The sequence below is a fragment of the Pipra filicauda genome, unplaced genomic scaffold (assembly GCF_003945595.2).
Source record: "Pipra filicauda isolate LSUMZ 115617 unplaced genomic scaffold, ASM394559v2 scaffold299_size895176_pilon, whole genome shotgun sequence".
Lineage (NCBI taxonomy): Eukaryota > Metazoa > Chordata > Aves > Passeriformes > Pipridae > Pipra > Pipra filicauda.
The window spans coordinates 82,607-95,308 of NW_024104419.1; the positions used below are offsets into that span (position 1 = coordinate 82,607).

Here is a 12,702-nt window from a genome sequence, read left to right on the forward strand (position 1 = left end):
AAAGGCAGGGCAAAAACACCTGAAACGCCGTGTTTTTGTGGGGGCAGACAGATAAGCTGCCACGCAGAGAAATCTCTGTTTTTAGGGCCTGCGTGGAACCTTAAAAAGCCACCAAGTCCTAGAGGGTTAACGGACAGGAAGCTGCGGTTGCAGCCGCTCCTAAGGAAGTCAGTTTTTGTGTAACAGCCTGGAGCGGGCCGGAGGGGGCCGGGGGGTCTCGGTGTCTGGGCTGACATCGATATTTTTGGTTTTGGCTCCGCAGCGTTTTAAACACGGGGAAGGGCACGCGCCGAGTGGCAGCAGCTCCTCCGTGACAAAGCGATTTCTATTCCACGGCAGCTTTTCTGGGGGGAAACGAGACGTGAATTTTTCCTGTCTGAGGGCTCGTTTTCCCCCACCAAGGCTCAGCTTATCTAGAGAAATCACAGTGTAGGTACGCGGTCGCAGCGGCACATGTTAATATATTTAAATTCTGGAACAGGAGAACTCTTCTCTGAATTCCGAGCCCATTAATTTCAGTCCCCGCTGAGCATGTTCACTTTCGGGTAAGTGTTGCTCTGACGTGAGGGCACCAGCAAAGCGAACTCAGCGCCGAACAAAAGGGCGGCTTTTTTTTTTTTTTTTTTTTTTTTTTTTTTTCCTTTTGGCGAGCCGGGGCGAACTCTTTCCCTCCTCCAGGTTTAGAACGCCTTCAAGTAACGGCGTGTTTGAGGCACATCTGCTGGGGCAGGCAGTGTGGGCCCGCTCGCCCGTGCCGGGCAGTCGGTGTGGCGGCGGCGGGGAGGGCGGCCCGGGGTGTCGGCGGCTGTGCCGGGCCGGGCCGGGCCTAGCGCGCCGGCCTTGCCCCGCGCCCGGGATGGCTCCTGCTCCGGGAGCCGCACAAAGATAATCGCTCAGGAAGTGTCTCGGCCAATCCCCCGCCGCTTTACATTCGGATTCGCCGCGGCGGCCAATCCGGGCGCGGCTCTCATGCGGCAGACAGATGATCAAGCCGGAGTGCCAAGCCCTCCCTGCCCGAGTACTGAGAGCCTGTCCTCCATGTTTTATAAGTATTGACATAACACTGTGTTAACAATGCATCCACAGAGGTAAGCCTTGCTTTTTACCTTGCTTTTTCTCTAAGGCCTATGAGTTGTGGGTTGAGAGCGTGGTTCTCTGTGATTTCTCGTGCAAAACTCACACCACAGGCACTTATATTGAGTTGGAACTGTTTAAAATTTTTGCTTTCTTGGGTCACATGGTTAGTAGCCATTAGCCACAGCTTTGTTTTACAGTCTGGCAAAGCCTTGGCATACCTAGTTCTTCACAGGAGGATGGTGTTTTTAGAGTTTATCAAGATCCTGGTATTCCAAAGGAGCTTTCTGTCTCTGAGCAGTTTGCCAGCACTATTGTCTGTTGTGTCACATGCCTGCTGGAGAGAAAATGGAAGCTAGGGAGCAGATGCATTTAACTGCCCTACAGGGAGTCAAGCAGGGATAATGGCAGACAGAAGAACAGGCAAGTTTACCTTTCTAAACAGTGAATGGAACAGCTAAGATAAGTTATCTCTGAGAAAATATGGGATTTTTGAAAACCTAGACATCAGCAAAAAGTGCTAATGGCAGATTGTAGATATTGGGCCTAGGTGGTGGTGTGCTGTTGCATCATGTTTTTTATGCAGCTTATCTTAACTTAAAATGATTATTGAACCTTTTCTCTTGCAGGAGTAATTAATGCAACGCGTTTCTCTTTCAGAAGGACAATGTATGGTTAATATTTTGTTCCTTTAAAAGGGAGTTTTTATGCTGCAGATTTTGGGAATGGGGTGCTGCTCAGTAAAATGCAGCAGTGCATCTGTTTACAAATCTGATGCTTTATGGAAAATGCTTTTGAACTGTTAGCCTTCTCGTTTTACATAGTTCAAATAAACTAATGTACCTTTTATCTGTGCCTTTTTGTTTTATATTGTGTCAGCCACAGTTCTGTGTTGTGGAGTCCAGAAGATATAAAATCATGTGTGGTTCATGACAGTAGTACATGTTGTTCTTTCTTGTTTTTTTTTTTCCTTTTTCTTTTTTTTTTTAAAACTTTTGGTTTAATGCTACGTAATTGTTTCAAGAAATGCCTTTTTGATCAATTCTCAAATCTGCCAGCCTGTTGTATCTTCTTAACTGGAAAAATGAGATGAGTGCTTGAACAGTTGGTAAGTAAGCAGCATGCTACTCTCTGAACATTTTTAATAGTTTTCCAAACATTTTGTTTTTACTGGGTCAGTTAGTGCAGTAGATGAAGTAACGTTAGTGGTTAGTCATATAAAAAATCAGATTTGCTTAGCATCCATTTTAAGGGACTTGTACATGTAAGCTCTTCTATTTGAATGCACTGGTTTTTTAATAATTTGTCTCTAAATTTTGAAGCTTTTACTTCCTGTTTACCTCAGGCCAGTGAAAAATATTGTACTTGCTGTTTGGTCATAGATCATTAATTACCATGTTTGCAGGGTAAAGCGCATTTTCGCCGTTCCTTGGGCTTTTCAGTGTGATGAAAGTGCTAGTGCTCAGCAACGAAGTGACCTTATGAAGTAAAGTAAATAATGCTTAATGAGCATATGTTTCTGATACTATACGAAGTGTAATCTCAGACAAACTTGCTCGATTTATAGCTAATTTAGAACATTTTGTGCCCTTTTTGAAGAATTTAATCGTAACGCTTGCATGCTTGTTTGAGCAAGCTGTTTTTCAGTGATCACCAGGGCTGTTACAAAAGCAGAGGAAGGATGCGCTTTTGTGCTTTTAATGTGATTTTTGCACTTGTTTTAGCAGTCCACACACACATCCATGATTTTAGGGAAGAGCTGAGAGCTAGGCTAGCTTTGCAGATGACTGCACTGAGCCACAGTACATGCTGACTTTCCTAGACCCTTGCCATGGATTTGATAACATTCTATAACATAGCAAATTACTTGTTTACCAGTATGAGTATTTTACTTTGACTGTCTTACTTTGATTAACAGCTTCCCCCCCCCTCTCCCCCCCGCTATCCCCTTCCCCCATCCCCCAGGATTAGATTATAAAAATGTCTTGTTCACTTTGCAACCTGAAACACTGCTGGGGTACCAATGGATTTCATGTGATAGCATTTTTGTGTGCAATTTTAGTGCATTTTTCAGCATACTCAAAAGTGCTGACACAGCTAAGAAGTTATTCTGGTTTTTGTTCTTCCCTTGCCAAATGACCAAAAATTACATTTGGACGTGATTTTCCTGACAGCAGTTTATACACGTTTAGCAGTTTACTTTCAGTCTCGAAGAGTGAACAACGTAATATTCGTTTAATATGAGGAAGCAGGAGCGAGTGATCTGCAATCAGAAAGCCTGTGTTAAAATGGCTCCCCCAGGTTTTGTTAAACCAGGATCTGTTTCAAATCTGCACCTCCAGACACGCCGCTGACAGTGAAGCACATTTGTCTGAGCTGCCCTCGCGCGTGTAATGGACCGGAGCGTCGCCGGCCTGTTAAAAGTTCACTATTTTTAATCACTCGGATGCAATTCTTTTATAGTTCACAAAAAAACAAATGTCTGCATTGCAGCAAGATGTCTGAGGCAAGGTAGGGGCAGCAGCGCTGTGTTTCAGCTCAGCCCAATCGCGCCGCTCCGCCAGCGCCGGAGCCAATTGCTGCAGCAGGCAGGTTAAAGATTGACAATTGCAGTGGCAGGGCTGAGAAAGGCCTTCTGGAAATTTCTGCCATCTTTGTTCCATCTAAGTAAAGCAAATTCAGCCAAGCTGAAGAATTTCATGTGTTTTTTGGTGCTTTGTCAAGGTGTGGTGTTATCACTCACTTTCCTAGGTTGCATAATAAGCAGCGCTCTGCTGATTTTTTTGCCGTTCGGGACAGAAATGGAATGTGGGGTTTTGTTCAAGTGACAGACACAGGGAAAAAGCACGCATGCTTTCTCCCCAAGATTTGACTGGACTGGATCTTGTTAATATCACAATTAGGCAGGACATGTATGAAGCAATGTAGCTGAGGTTTATTCAGCTTGTAGCAAATGGCCATTATTCTAATATAACTAGCAGTTAATCATATAATTGCACTGTAAGTTTTCTGGCTACTAAAGAGTAATTTGAATTGCCCAGGATGAATATGATTAGCCATTATTATTTAGTGCCAACATCCAGTTACTTTTGTAATTAACTGGACAAAGAATGCAGTGGGGGAAAACAAAGGAGTGATCTGGATTATAAATCATGGTGAAAACAGTAGCTTTTTAAAAGCTACATGCCTTTTGCAGGCTACATTCTTTGCAAGCAAACTGTTTTAGTTGGAAGCTAAATAGTGCTAGGGAAAAGCTGAGTAATTTCTTTAAACAAATGACACTACTTAACATACTGGGAATGAAGAAAATGCAGAGTATAAACCACTCCAAATGTGACATTCACCCCTCCTCACATTAGGTAGGAGTACTGAAACATAGCAGAAGACCTACGTGGCTGCTGAGAAAGCATGAAATAAAAGGAACTTCATGCTCAAAATTCATAAGTAGGTAGATTACATTACAAATTTAGCCCTTTGGATCAGTGTCCATAAACTTCAATTGGCTCATCTTCCTGAGCCGTCTTCCATTTTGTGGTATCACTTTTGCTTGAGTTTTTGTTTTGGTGTTGTTTTGTGGGGTGTTTTTATTTCTTTTTTTTTTTTTCTTTTTGCTTTGTTTTCAAGTGTATTGTACTGGATCACTTTTCAGCTACTGGCAGTGTGGATCCAGTAGCTGAAAAGTGATAGGTCATGGAGAGTTTTCCATAGTAATGGTACCACTCCAGCATAATTGGTTAAAGGGTTATAAATCTGAGTAAAAGCTCTCCTCTTCTCTGTAGGGGATTCAGGGTATTAATTTGGATTTCCTAAATATCTTGAAATTTGAACATAACCTTTGCTCATGTAGAATGTAGTAGATGGCAATTTTCAAATTTTGTTGTTTGTGGATCCCCCCAGTATTTTTCCCATGGGCACATGAATCCCATTAGAGTGAATTTAAGCCTGTTAGACCAGGTTTGATTTACTTAGTTATTGTCTGCAAACCCCTTAGTGGGAGTACACTGGCTTGGAGGGGTTTGTAGACTGGAAACCATCATAGTAGGCCATCAAGCTTGGCCCTTTAAATTGTATGCAGAAAGTATTTTAAATATAGTTATTAATAAAAACGCCTTGTATTCATGGGTTAAAGTCTAATTTAGCAACAGCTTCATAGGAACTGAGTTTCATTTATTTGATAGTTGTCTGTCATTATGTTAACCCTTTACTGCCTGTTGCCATAGCATCTGTGTTTCACACTGTGTGATTAAAACCATGCTCTAACAGGATGTTAACACTCTTAATTTAGCCAGCATAACCCTTTACTTTCAAACATGATTGTTCTCAAATTATATTTTTAGCGTCTGAAATCTTGTAGCTATTTGGTTGCCTTGCTTGGGCCTCAGCTGTTTGGCTTATAGTCTTAAAGATGACTGTGTGACACCAAGGATCTCCCTCCCTCCCTCCCTCCCCCGATTTTTCTCTTTTGTGCAGCTATTTTGAATGGACACTGAATTAGAGTAAGGTTTTAAAAAGAACCTGTATGTTCTTTAAATGAGAAATAGATTTATCTGCTTGTTATCAGAGGTAAATAGCTTAAACATTGCTGTGCACAGATAGGTGAACAAGCCTTTTGCCTATGTTAATTGCTTAATACAAAATGTTATTTGCTTACAAATAAATGGAGCGTTTTGCAGGGAATTCTACAGAAGGAAATGTAAAACACGAGGTGCTCAAACTGGAGAGTGAAGCTAAAAATCGAGTGATTTCCTTAGTAACCTGTGACTTCACAAATCTCCCTCTCCTGTGCCTTTTTTTAGTTAAACGCTCGGATGTCAGGTGTCCTTTTGTCGTTCTTTACCATTTCTGATATTTAGATGCTCGCTTTGAATATTGCCCTGCTGTGTAAACAGGAGCTACTGGTATTGAACAAAGTGCTCCCATTTTAGCTCCAGTCCAGGAGTGAGGCAGTGCAGTGCTGGCAGACGCCATTTTAAGAACCCTGCATAAATAGCATAGCTACCGATGAGTAAGAGACTGTTATAGGTGAGTGCTTATACAAAGCTGCTATTTATTCAGCAATGGCATGCTAATATATATTCTTTTTTTTTTCTCTCAAATTTTTATTGAATGCAAGTTTTTTTTTTTTTTTTTAAATCATTAGTTAGAATTGCTGCTCACAGATGTGATGTAGGAGAGGCAGGAATTATCTTAAGGATGAAATTCAGTTTTAGTGCTTATGGTATTTAATCAGTTTTTGTTTTGTTTTCTGTTCATTAAAAGGAAATTAATTCCATAAATACATAGTTCTTGATTTGAAATTAATGTGTTATTCCCTGATGTAGATCTGGATTGTGTATATGGGCATTAGCTGTTTCGAGTGGTTTTCCATATCTGTCAGTTTTTCTTGGTTAAATGTCAAGGTGCAGTAGTTCATCTGCAACTTTTAATTGCTCTTTGTAGTTAATATAGGTTAGAGCAGCTTTAAATATTCTTGCATATGGACATTTTTTCAGGTAAGTACTACTGTTAGTAAAGGAATGATTTTCCTAAACAGAGAAGTCAGTATTTTGTTTAGTGGTGTGAAATTTGAAAAACTGAATTTTATATAAAAAACCTCCACCCTCTCTTCAGTTTAGTAGAGAACATATTTAAAAGTTAGGCAGCTAAGTTATTTTTCCATTTTTACGTAAGTATCAGTAAGTCTTGTATGTTTGCAATCCTTATTTTTTTTTTCTTTCTGTGCCCAACTCTCCCCAAAGGAATAACCTCCACCCCTTCTACCCTCATTCAGGCATGTTAAACTAATTTGTATGGAACAAATTAGTTTAACATTGTAGAAAACAATTTTGTTGTTGTTGTTGTAAGTTTTGTCAATATGAGTAGGGAAGTTTTAAATGATTAATTGGTGTTCTGTTCAATTGACAGGAAAACTGGCAAAGCTTAAATTTCAGTTGTGTTCTTAAAACATGTTCCTCTGTGTTCATTCATCTTAATTAGGAATTAAGAGTAGCTTTCAGAATGACTTAAGGAATTTATTGTATTCATCTGGGTACTTAATGGAGTGTATTCCAGTATCATTTCTGGTCTGCAGCCTCAGACCATCACATTCATACTTGCATGACAGTAATGCATGCTGGCTGAAATAACTGCTCTGAGCCCTGCAAAAATGAATTCTCAAAATAAAACTCTCCAGAAGAGTCTACTTGATCACACAGTTACTGTTTCCATAGAGCCATATGTTTGTTCATAATTATTTTGCTGCTGGTCTTAATTTTCCTTTTATTTTGTTGTGGGTAATAGTAAGGTACCTCTGATTAAGGACCTGTTTTTCTGGAATTATTTAATTGGAAATCTTTTGCTAATGAAACATCTGCATTGGAAAGTTTGTGCTTTGTAAGGTGCAAAGGTGAAAAGATCTGTCAGGTTTAGAAAAGTTACTGTAAACTTTATAATGTATTTACAAACTTGAGTTTCAAAGATGACCACTGCAGTCATCACTGCCACCATTCAAACAATGTCATGTTGTGCAAGTCATTACACATTACAGCAAATAAAACAATGGGAGAGGCTTTTGAAGAGCTGTGAATGGGAAGTATCTTTTACAGCTATGTCTAACACACTTATTTCACCAGTCCTCCCCAACTTTTTGATTTTTTTTTTTCAGAACAGTCTCAGTGATTTTCTTATGTGCTTAAATGTTAGTGCCCTTAAAAGATTAATTATAGCAGAGAATATGGAGATGCATCTGTTCCTCTGAGGCTCAGTTTTCGTGGTGCAGGAGGTAATTGCTGGATTTGGTGTGAGTTGTGGGTGATACACGGGGTGCACACCTGTGTGTAGGGAATGTGCTCCTCCATTGCTAAGGAAAATGGGGACCCTTGGTGTCAAGTGGTGAATGCTTCAAGTGTTGATTTAAACTTCAGATCTTTGGGAAGGCCGTCTTGAGGCACCTTTTACGTGATGTTTGCATCCCTGACCATGGCAGGGGAGTTGGAACCTGGTGATCTTTAAGGTCCCTTCCAACCCAAACCATTCTGTCTTTCTATGATTCATTGTATCAGAGATGTGGTTAAGATACTTTGTTCATCTTGAAACTGTGTATGAGGAATAATTTTCTTGTCTCTATAGATCTATTGCAAGAACACTCAAAATGGTGATGGCTCAGGTTCCTAGATTAGGCTCGTTATATGGGGAGAGACAGATTTAGAGCTGAAAACTCCTCCTGTGCTGTAACTAATATGTAGGAGTCCTGCCCTGTAACCCCTGAAGGGCTGGGTTTGGGCCCAGGGCACAGAACATCCTCAGTCAGGCTGTAAGTTCCCCTGGTACTTTGATCAGGGAAGCAGGAACAGTTCCTGCTCTGGTGTTGCTGTGTTGATCCATCACTCCCATTTCTCATCCAGGATTCATGCACAACTCTGTGTATTTTAATACTGACTTGGAGCAACTACTGCATCTTTGTTGTTGTATCATGTTCCCCTGAGGTTGTGATTTGAACAAAATGCGCTCGATGGATTTGGATGAGTCTGGAATAATATGATTGCTTTAATGTAGCTTAAATGTCAGCTGCTGCTAAAAGGATGTTGCCCTTTTCTTCCATCCTCATGTGTGGTACTCTCCCATTTCCCACATGTCCAGCTGCACAGTGAGCTACATCACAGAACTGACTCAGTTAAAATGGATGGGATTTCTTGAAACATGAAGTTAAGGGTTGGGCAAACCATTCCTTTTAGTAGTAGCCAGTGTAAAATGATCATAAGTCTTCAACCTGAGTCTTGTAAAGACTTGTATGTCCTAGTCTGGGTCTGAAACTGGATCTGTGTTTTAGAAGCAGGTAATGTGCACTGCCAAATTACTTCACTCTTGACAGAATTCCTGTGTATGATTACATGTTTGCCTGTACGCATTATTGATCATATATACATGATGTTTTAAAAATAGGGAGTTTGTTACAGTTTGGTGGTATTGAAATAGGATTTTATAAAGAGGGAGGGGAAGAAAAAAAAAACAATGCAGCGTTGGGAGAGAACAATGAACCCATCCTGTGAGCCCATCCCTTCCCATTGCTTAGGAGAGGACTGGGCAGAGGCAAGTGGTGCATGAAATGTTTTGGTGTCTGTAGCCCACTGCCAGCTCTTCTTTGCTGGAGGCCCCTGGGAAAGGGTGTAACAAATGTGCAGGATAATTGATCTGCCCATGCATAATAAATGGGTGAGCATTGTAGTACATCAGCTATGTTATGCATTTAATTTGCCCATGCAAAATAAATCTGAGAAGCATTGTGCTACAGTCAACTGTGCTACACATTTACCCTCATTCTGGTCATATGGGTGCCTTTCCTTGCTCCTGCAATGATCAGACTAGTCCATGAGATGGGAGGTGGATGCTGGTAGAATAGAACTTCCCTTCAGCGTTTTGTGACTTTGTAAATTATTTCCCTGTACAAATGACAAGTAGAGAGTAATGATTTCTGGAATTCATGGATCTTCTGAGCTTTGGGATTTTCATACATTGAGCTTGGTTAATTTGTATTTAAAATTTTTGCTGACATAACTGTGTCATTTTAGAAGTGTGAAAGGAATTGCAACCCAACCCCCCAGTAGCTAATAGTTAATTAGAAGTAGTTTTGTCAAATACCAGATTAAAAAGTCCTTCTGCTATTAAGTTTTACTTTGTTTAGGAATATCTTTTAACTTATACCCCTAACAAAACTCCTGCTAATATAAACTGTTTGTCAGGCTGAAGAGTTTCTCTGATATAAATATAACCAAGTCCTCACTGTTGTTTCTGAGCTCTGATGAGCTGATCCAGGCACACTTATACACAGTGGCTAAAGCCAAGGTCTCTGGCTGTCCTCTTGGCCTCTGTCCCTGGAGCTGGGATGGCTGAATGGAACCTCAGTCCACTCCATAGCAGCAGAAATGGATAACCTGCCATATCAGTGCAAAAAGGGCAGCAACTTCCATGGGCAGGCTGAGCAGTAAATTGTCACTGTCGAGGAGAGGATCTGCATCTCCCATGGCTGTTGTGCTCTGGTGGACACTGTGACACCTGCTTGAGGCACCAGAACCTCGTTTGTGTATCATTTTGAATTTGGGTTTTGCTTCAACATTGTATGTTTTCTTTGACTTCACATCTCCAATAGTCAGATCTCCAAAACTGGTGTGTAAATCAATCTTCATTCTAATTCACTTTTCCTCTCCCTTCCACTTTCTTTCCCCAGAGTGGCTTAACTAGTCAAATTCGGTGAGTTGCCTTTTTATATGGCACCACTATAAAAATAGAACGTCAGAATGTGAGATGTAGTTTGTAATAATTCAATCCTGCCCGGAGCAAATAAACACTGACTGTGTTAAGGTTGAGTGGTAACAACTCTGTACTGTTTACTCTTTGTTATGGTTAATAATTAGTGGAATTGTATTGCAAATAAATTATAAATATTCAGTTTTCTGTTATGTAGTCTAGTTTCAAAATCCTTAAAATTATTTATGAAATAGTGTTTAAAATTGCACTTTAGCTTCTAATTTTGCAAGTTGTTCTGTGTTGCTAAGTCTGTTACTTCAGCTAATCTGTTCATAAGTGCTGATGAACATTTAAATGTTGGCAGGCATCTGTCCACATAGTTTATCCTAGGTTAGGAGCTCCAAGGAGCAGAATTCCTGTTTTTCTGTCACACACATGCAATTTATACATACAGTGCCATAAACTTCACTACGTGTTACAAGACTGTCATTAGTATGAAAATGTTACTTTTGTGATTGGTAACTTGCAGTTGTATGCATGTACCTGGATTGTTTCTGGACATGCTTTGATCAATGTATGCTTTGGCAAACAGGCCTTTCATATAGTTGTGTTTGACAGTGTTACGTTGACCTTCATGGATGGAAGTTAGACATGAGAACAATACAGTCTCTTAAGTATTCTAATTCAGCTTTTTGAATCCTGCAGCTTGGCTGAAGAGGAAATAAAGGCAGAGCAGGAGGTGGTGGAGGGGATGGACATCTCCACTCGATCCAAAGGTGAGTAAGAGGAGTATTTCATCTTGGTTCTACAACCCAACTGTTTGTAAACCAGGATACTGAGACTGTGTCATCTGCCATGAAGCTGCTCTTGAGAGAAGGCTGAAGATTCATTTTTTTTTTACAATGACTGTTGTATGTTAGAAAGTGTTTCAATTTTTGCTTGGTTTTCATTATACAAACCTACACACACACACATATTTCAGTGTTATTTCAGATTTATGAATAACTAAGGTTAAACTATGAAAAACCATCAACCTCTTGTATTATCTCACTTATCATGGCTTCCTTTAAAGTACTTTTAGATTCTCTATGCAGGAGAAAATGTACTAGCAGTAACAGCAGCAAAAATAACAAGGTAATATTTCCTACAGTAAGGAATCCTATTTTTTCTAAGGATAAATAATCACAGTAGCATTTTTGTTTGCACAGAAACTGGTCCCCTGAGCAGTGTGTATTTAATGGGCATTCATGTATCCATTCCTGACATGAATTAAACTTGGTGGAATTGCAGGTGTCTGACAATTTCTGTCCTGGTTTCTGGTGCTTTTCCTATGAATGAGTTACTACAGACAAATGAAGTTTTATCTTTCAGTATAAAGAAAGCTAAATTTGTAACCATCTCTATAAGTGTAAATATTCCCACTGTCATTTGGAAGGGGGAGATGGAAAAGTCCTTCAGTTGGAACACTCACATGGAATTGTTTGCTCCAGTTCACTGTAATTCACTGTCCATCTCCTTCTGTAGTTGCAGCTGAGTTTACTTGGAAACCATTTCTGTAAAACAGCAGCAATAGCTACTACCATACTTTTAAAATTCTGGCACTCAACCCACTTACTCTTCACATTTCTAAACCGGGGGTCATAGGTCGAGTTAACTCCAAATATGCAGAGGGAATTGTCTTGAAAGTGTGGCACAGATCATCTGCATTCCTTTGTTTTTTTTAATGGGGTAGCCTGGGTAGATATCGTGGTTATAAAATTGAATTCAGGTCTTATTTGCCCTAACAGACAGTAAATTTTCTGGTTTCAGTTCTCATGGTACAGTTATATGAGATGGTAGGTCTGATCCGGCACCTCAAAAGATTCAGTTCCTCCTTTTGTCCCTTGTCTTGTCCTTTTCTCCCTTCTGTCCTTCTGGTCTTGCATGTTAGCCTCTATCACTGGACTGCTTTTGGTGTTTACTTCTCTCTGTATTTCAGTGTTCTAAGCCAGCAGAAAGTAAATGTTTTTGTTGCTTTAATGGTTGCTGCTGAGTGGGGTAAGCTCCCAGCTCTGCACTCCCACCGCTCACTTCCTCTGGGGTACCTATCACATCCCAGCCACTTGGACTCTCTAACCAACTTAAAAACTGAAGCATTTTTCTACCGTTGTAGTGACCAGTTCGTTTGTGAAAGAGTTTGATAATACAGACTTTGGTATAAGAGGCAATGGGGGTTATTAGATGCATTTGGCTGCCTATGAAATCTCACCTTCATTTCTCTTTAGAAAGACTTTGGCCCACAAAGTTCTGAACTAGTGGGATAGTGGCAGCAGTGTCTCCACTCATAGCAATTATCTTGTGCAGAGTTTTGCTTTGTGTGTTTTAGAAAGGATGTAGATGAGGAAGTTGACTCTATAGACAAACCTG

General features: G+C 40.3%; 1 protein-coding gene across 6 annotated transcripts in view; it reads left to right on the forward strand.

Moving 5' to 3' along the window:
- Positions 1–204: 204 nt before the first annotated feature.
- ZMYND8 (zinc finger MYND-type containing 8) overlaps positions 205–12,702 on the forward strand; it is a 48,475-nt gene continuing 35,977 nt past the window's right edge. For 5 of the 6 annotated variants that reach the window (XM_039383063.1, XM_039383068.1, XM_039383064.1 and 2 more), the window contains exons 1-2: positions 205–545; positions 11,002–11,072. In XM_039383063.1, coding sequence (XP_039238997.1) covers positions 532–545; positions 11,002–11,072 — 85 coding nt within the window. In that variant the 5' untranslated portion in view covers positions 205–531. Of the gene's footprint in view, positions 546–797; positions 1,089–11,001; positions 11,073–12,702 lie in introns of those variants that run through there. The other variant, XM_039383066.1, reaches the window with a different exon arrangement.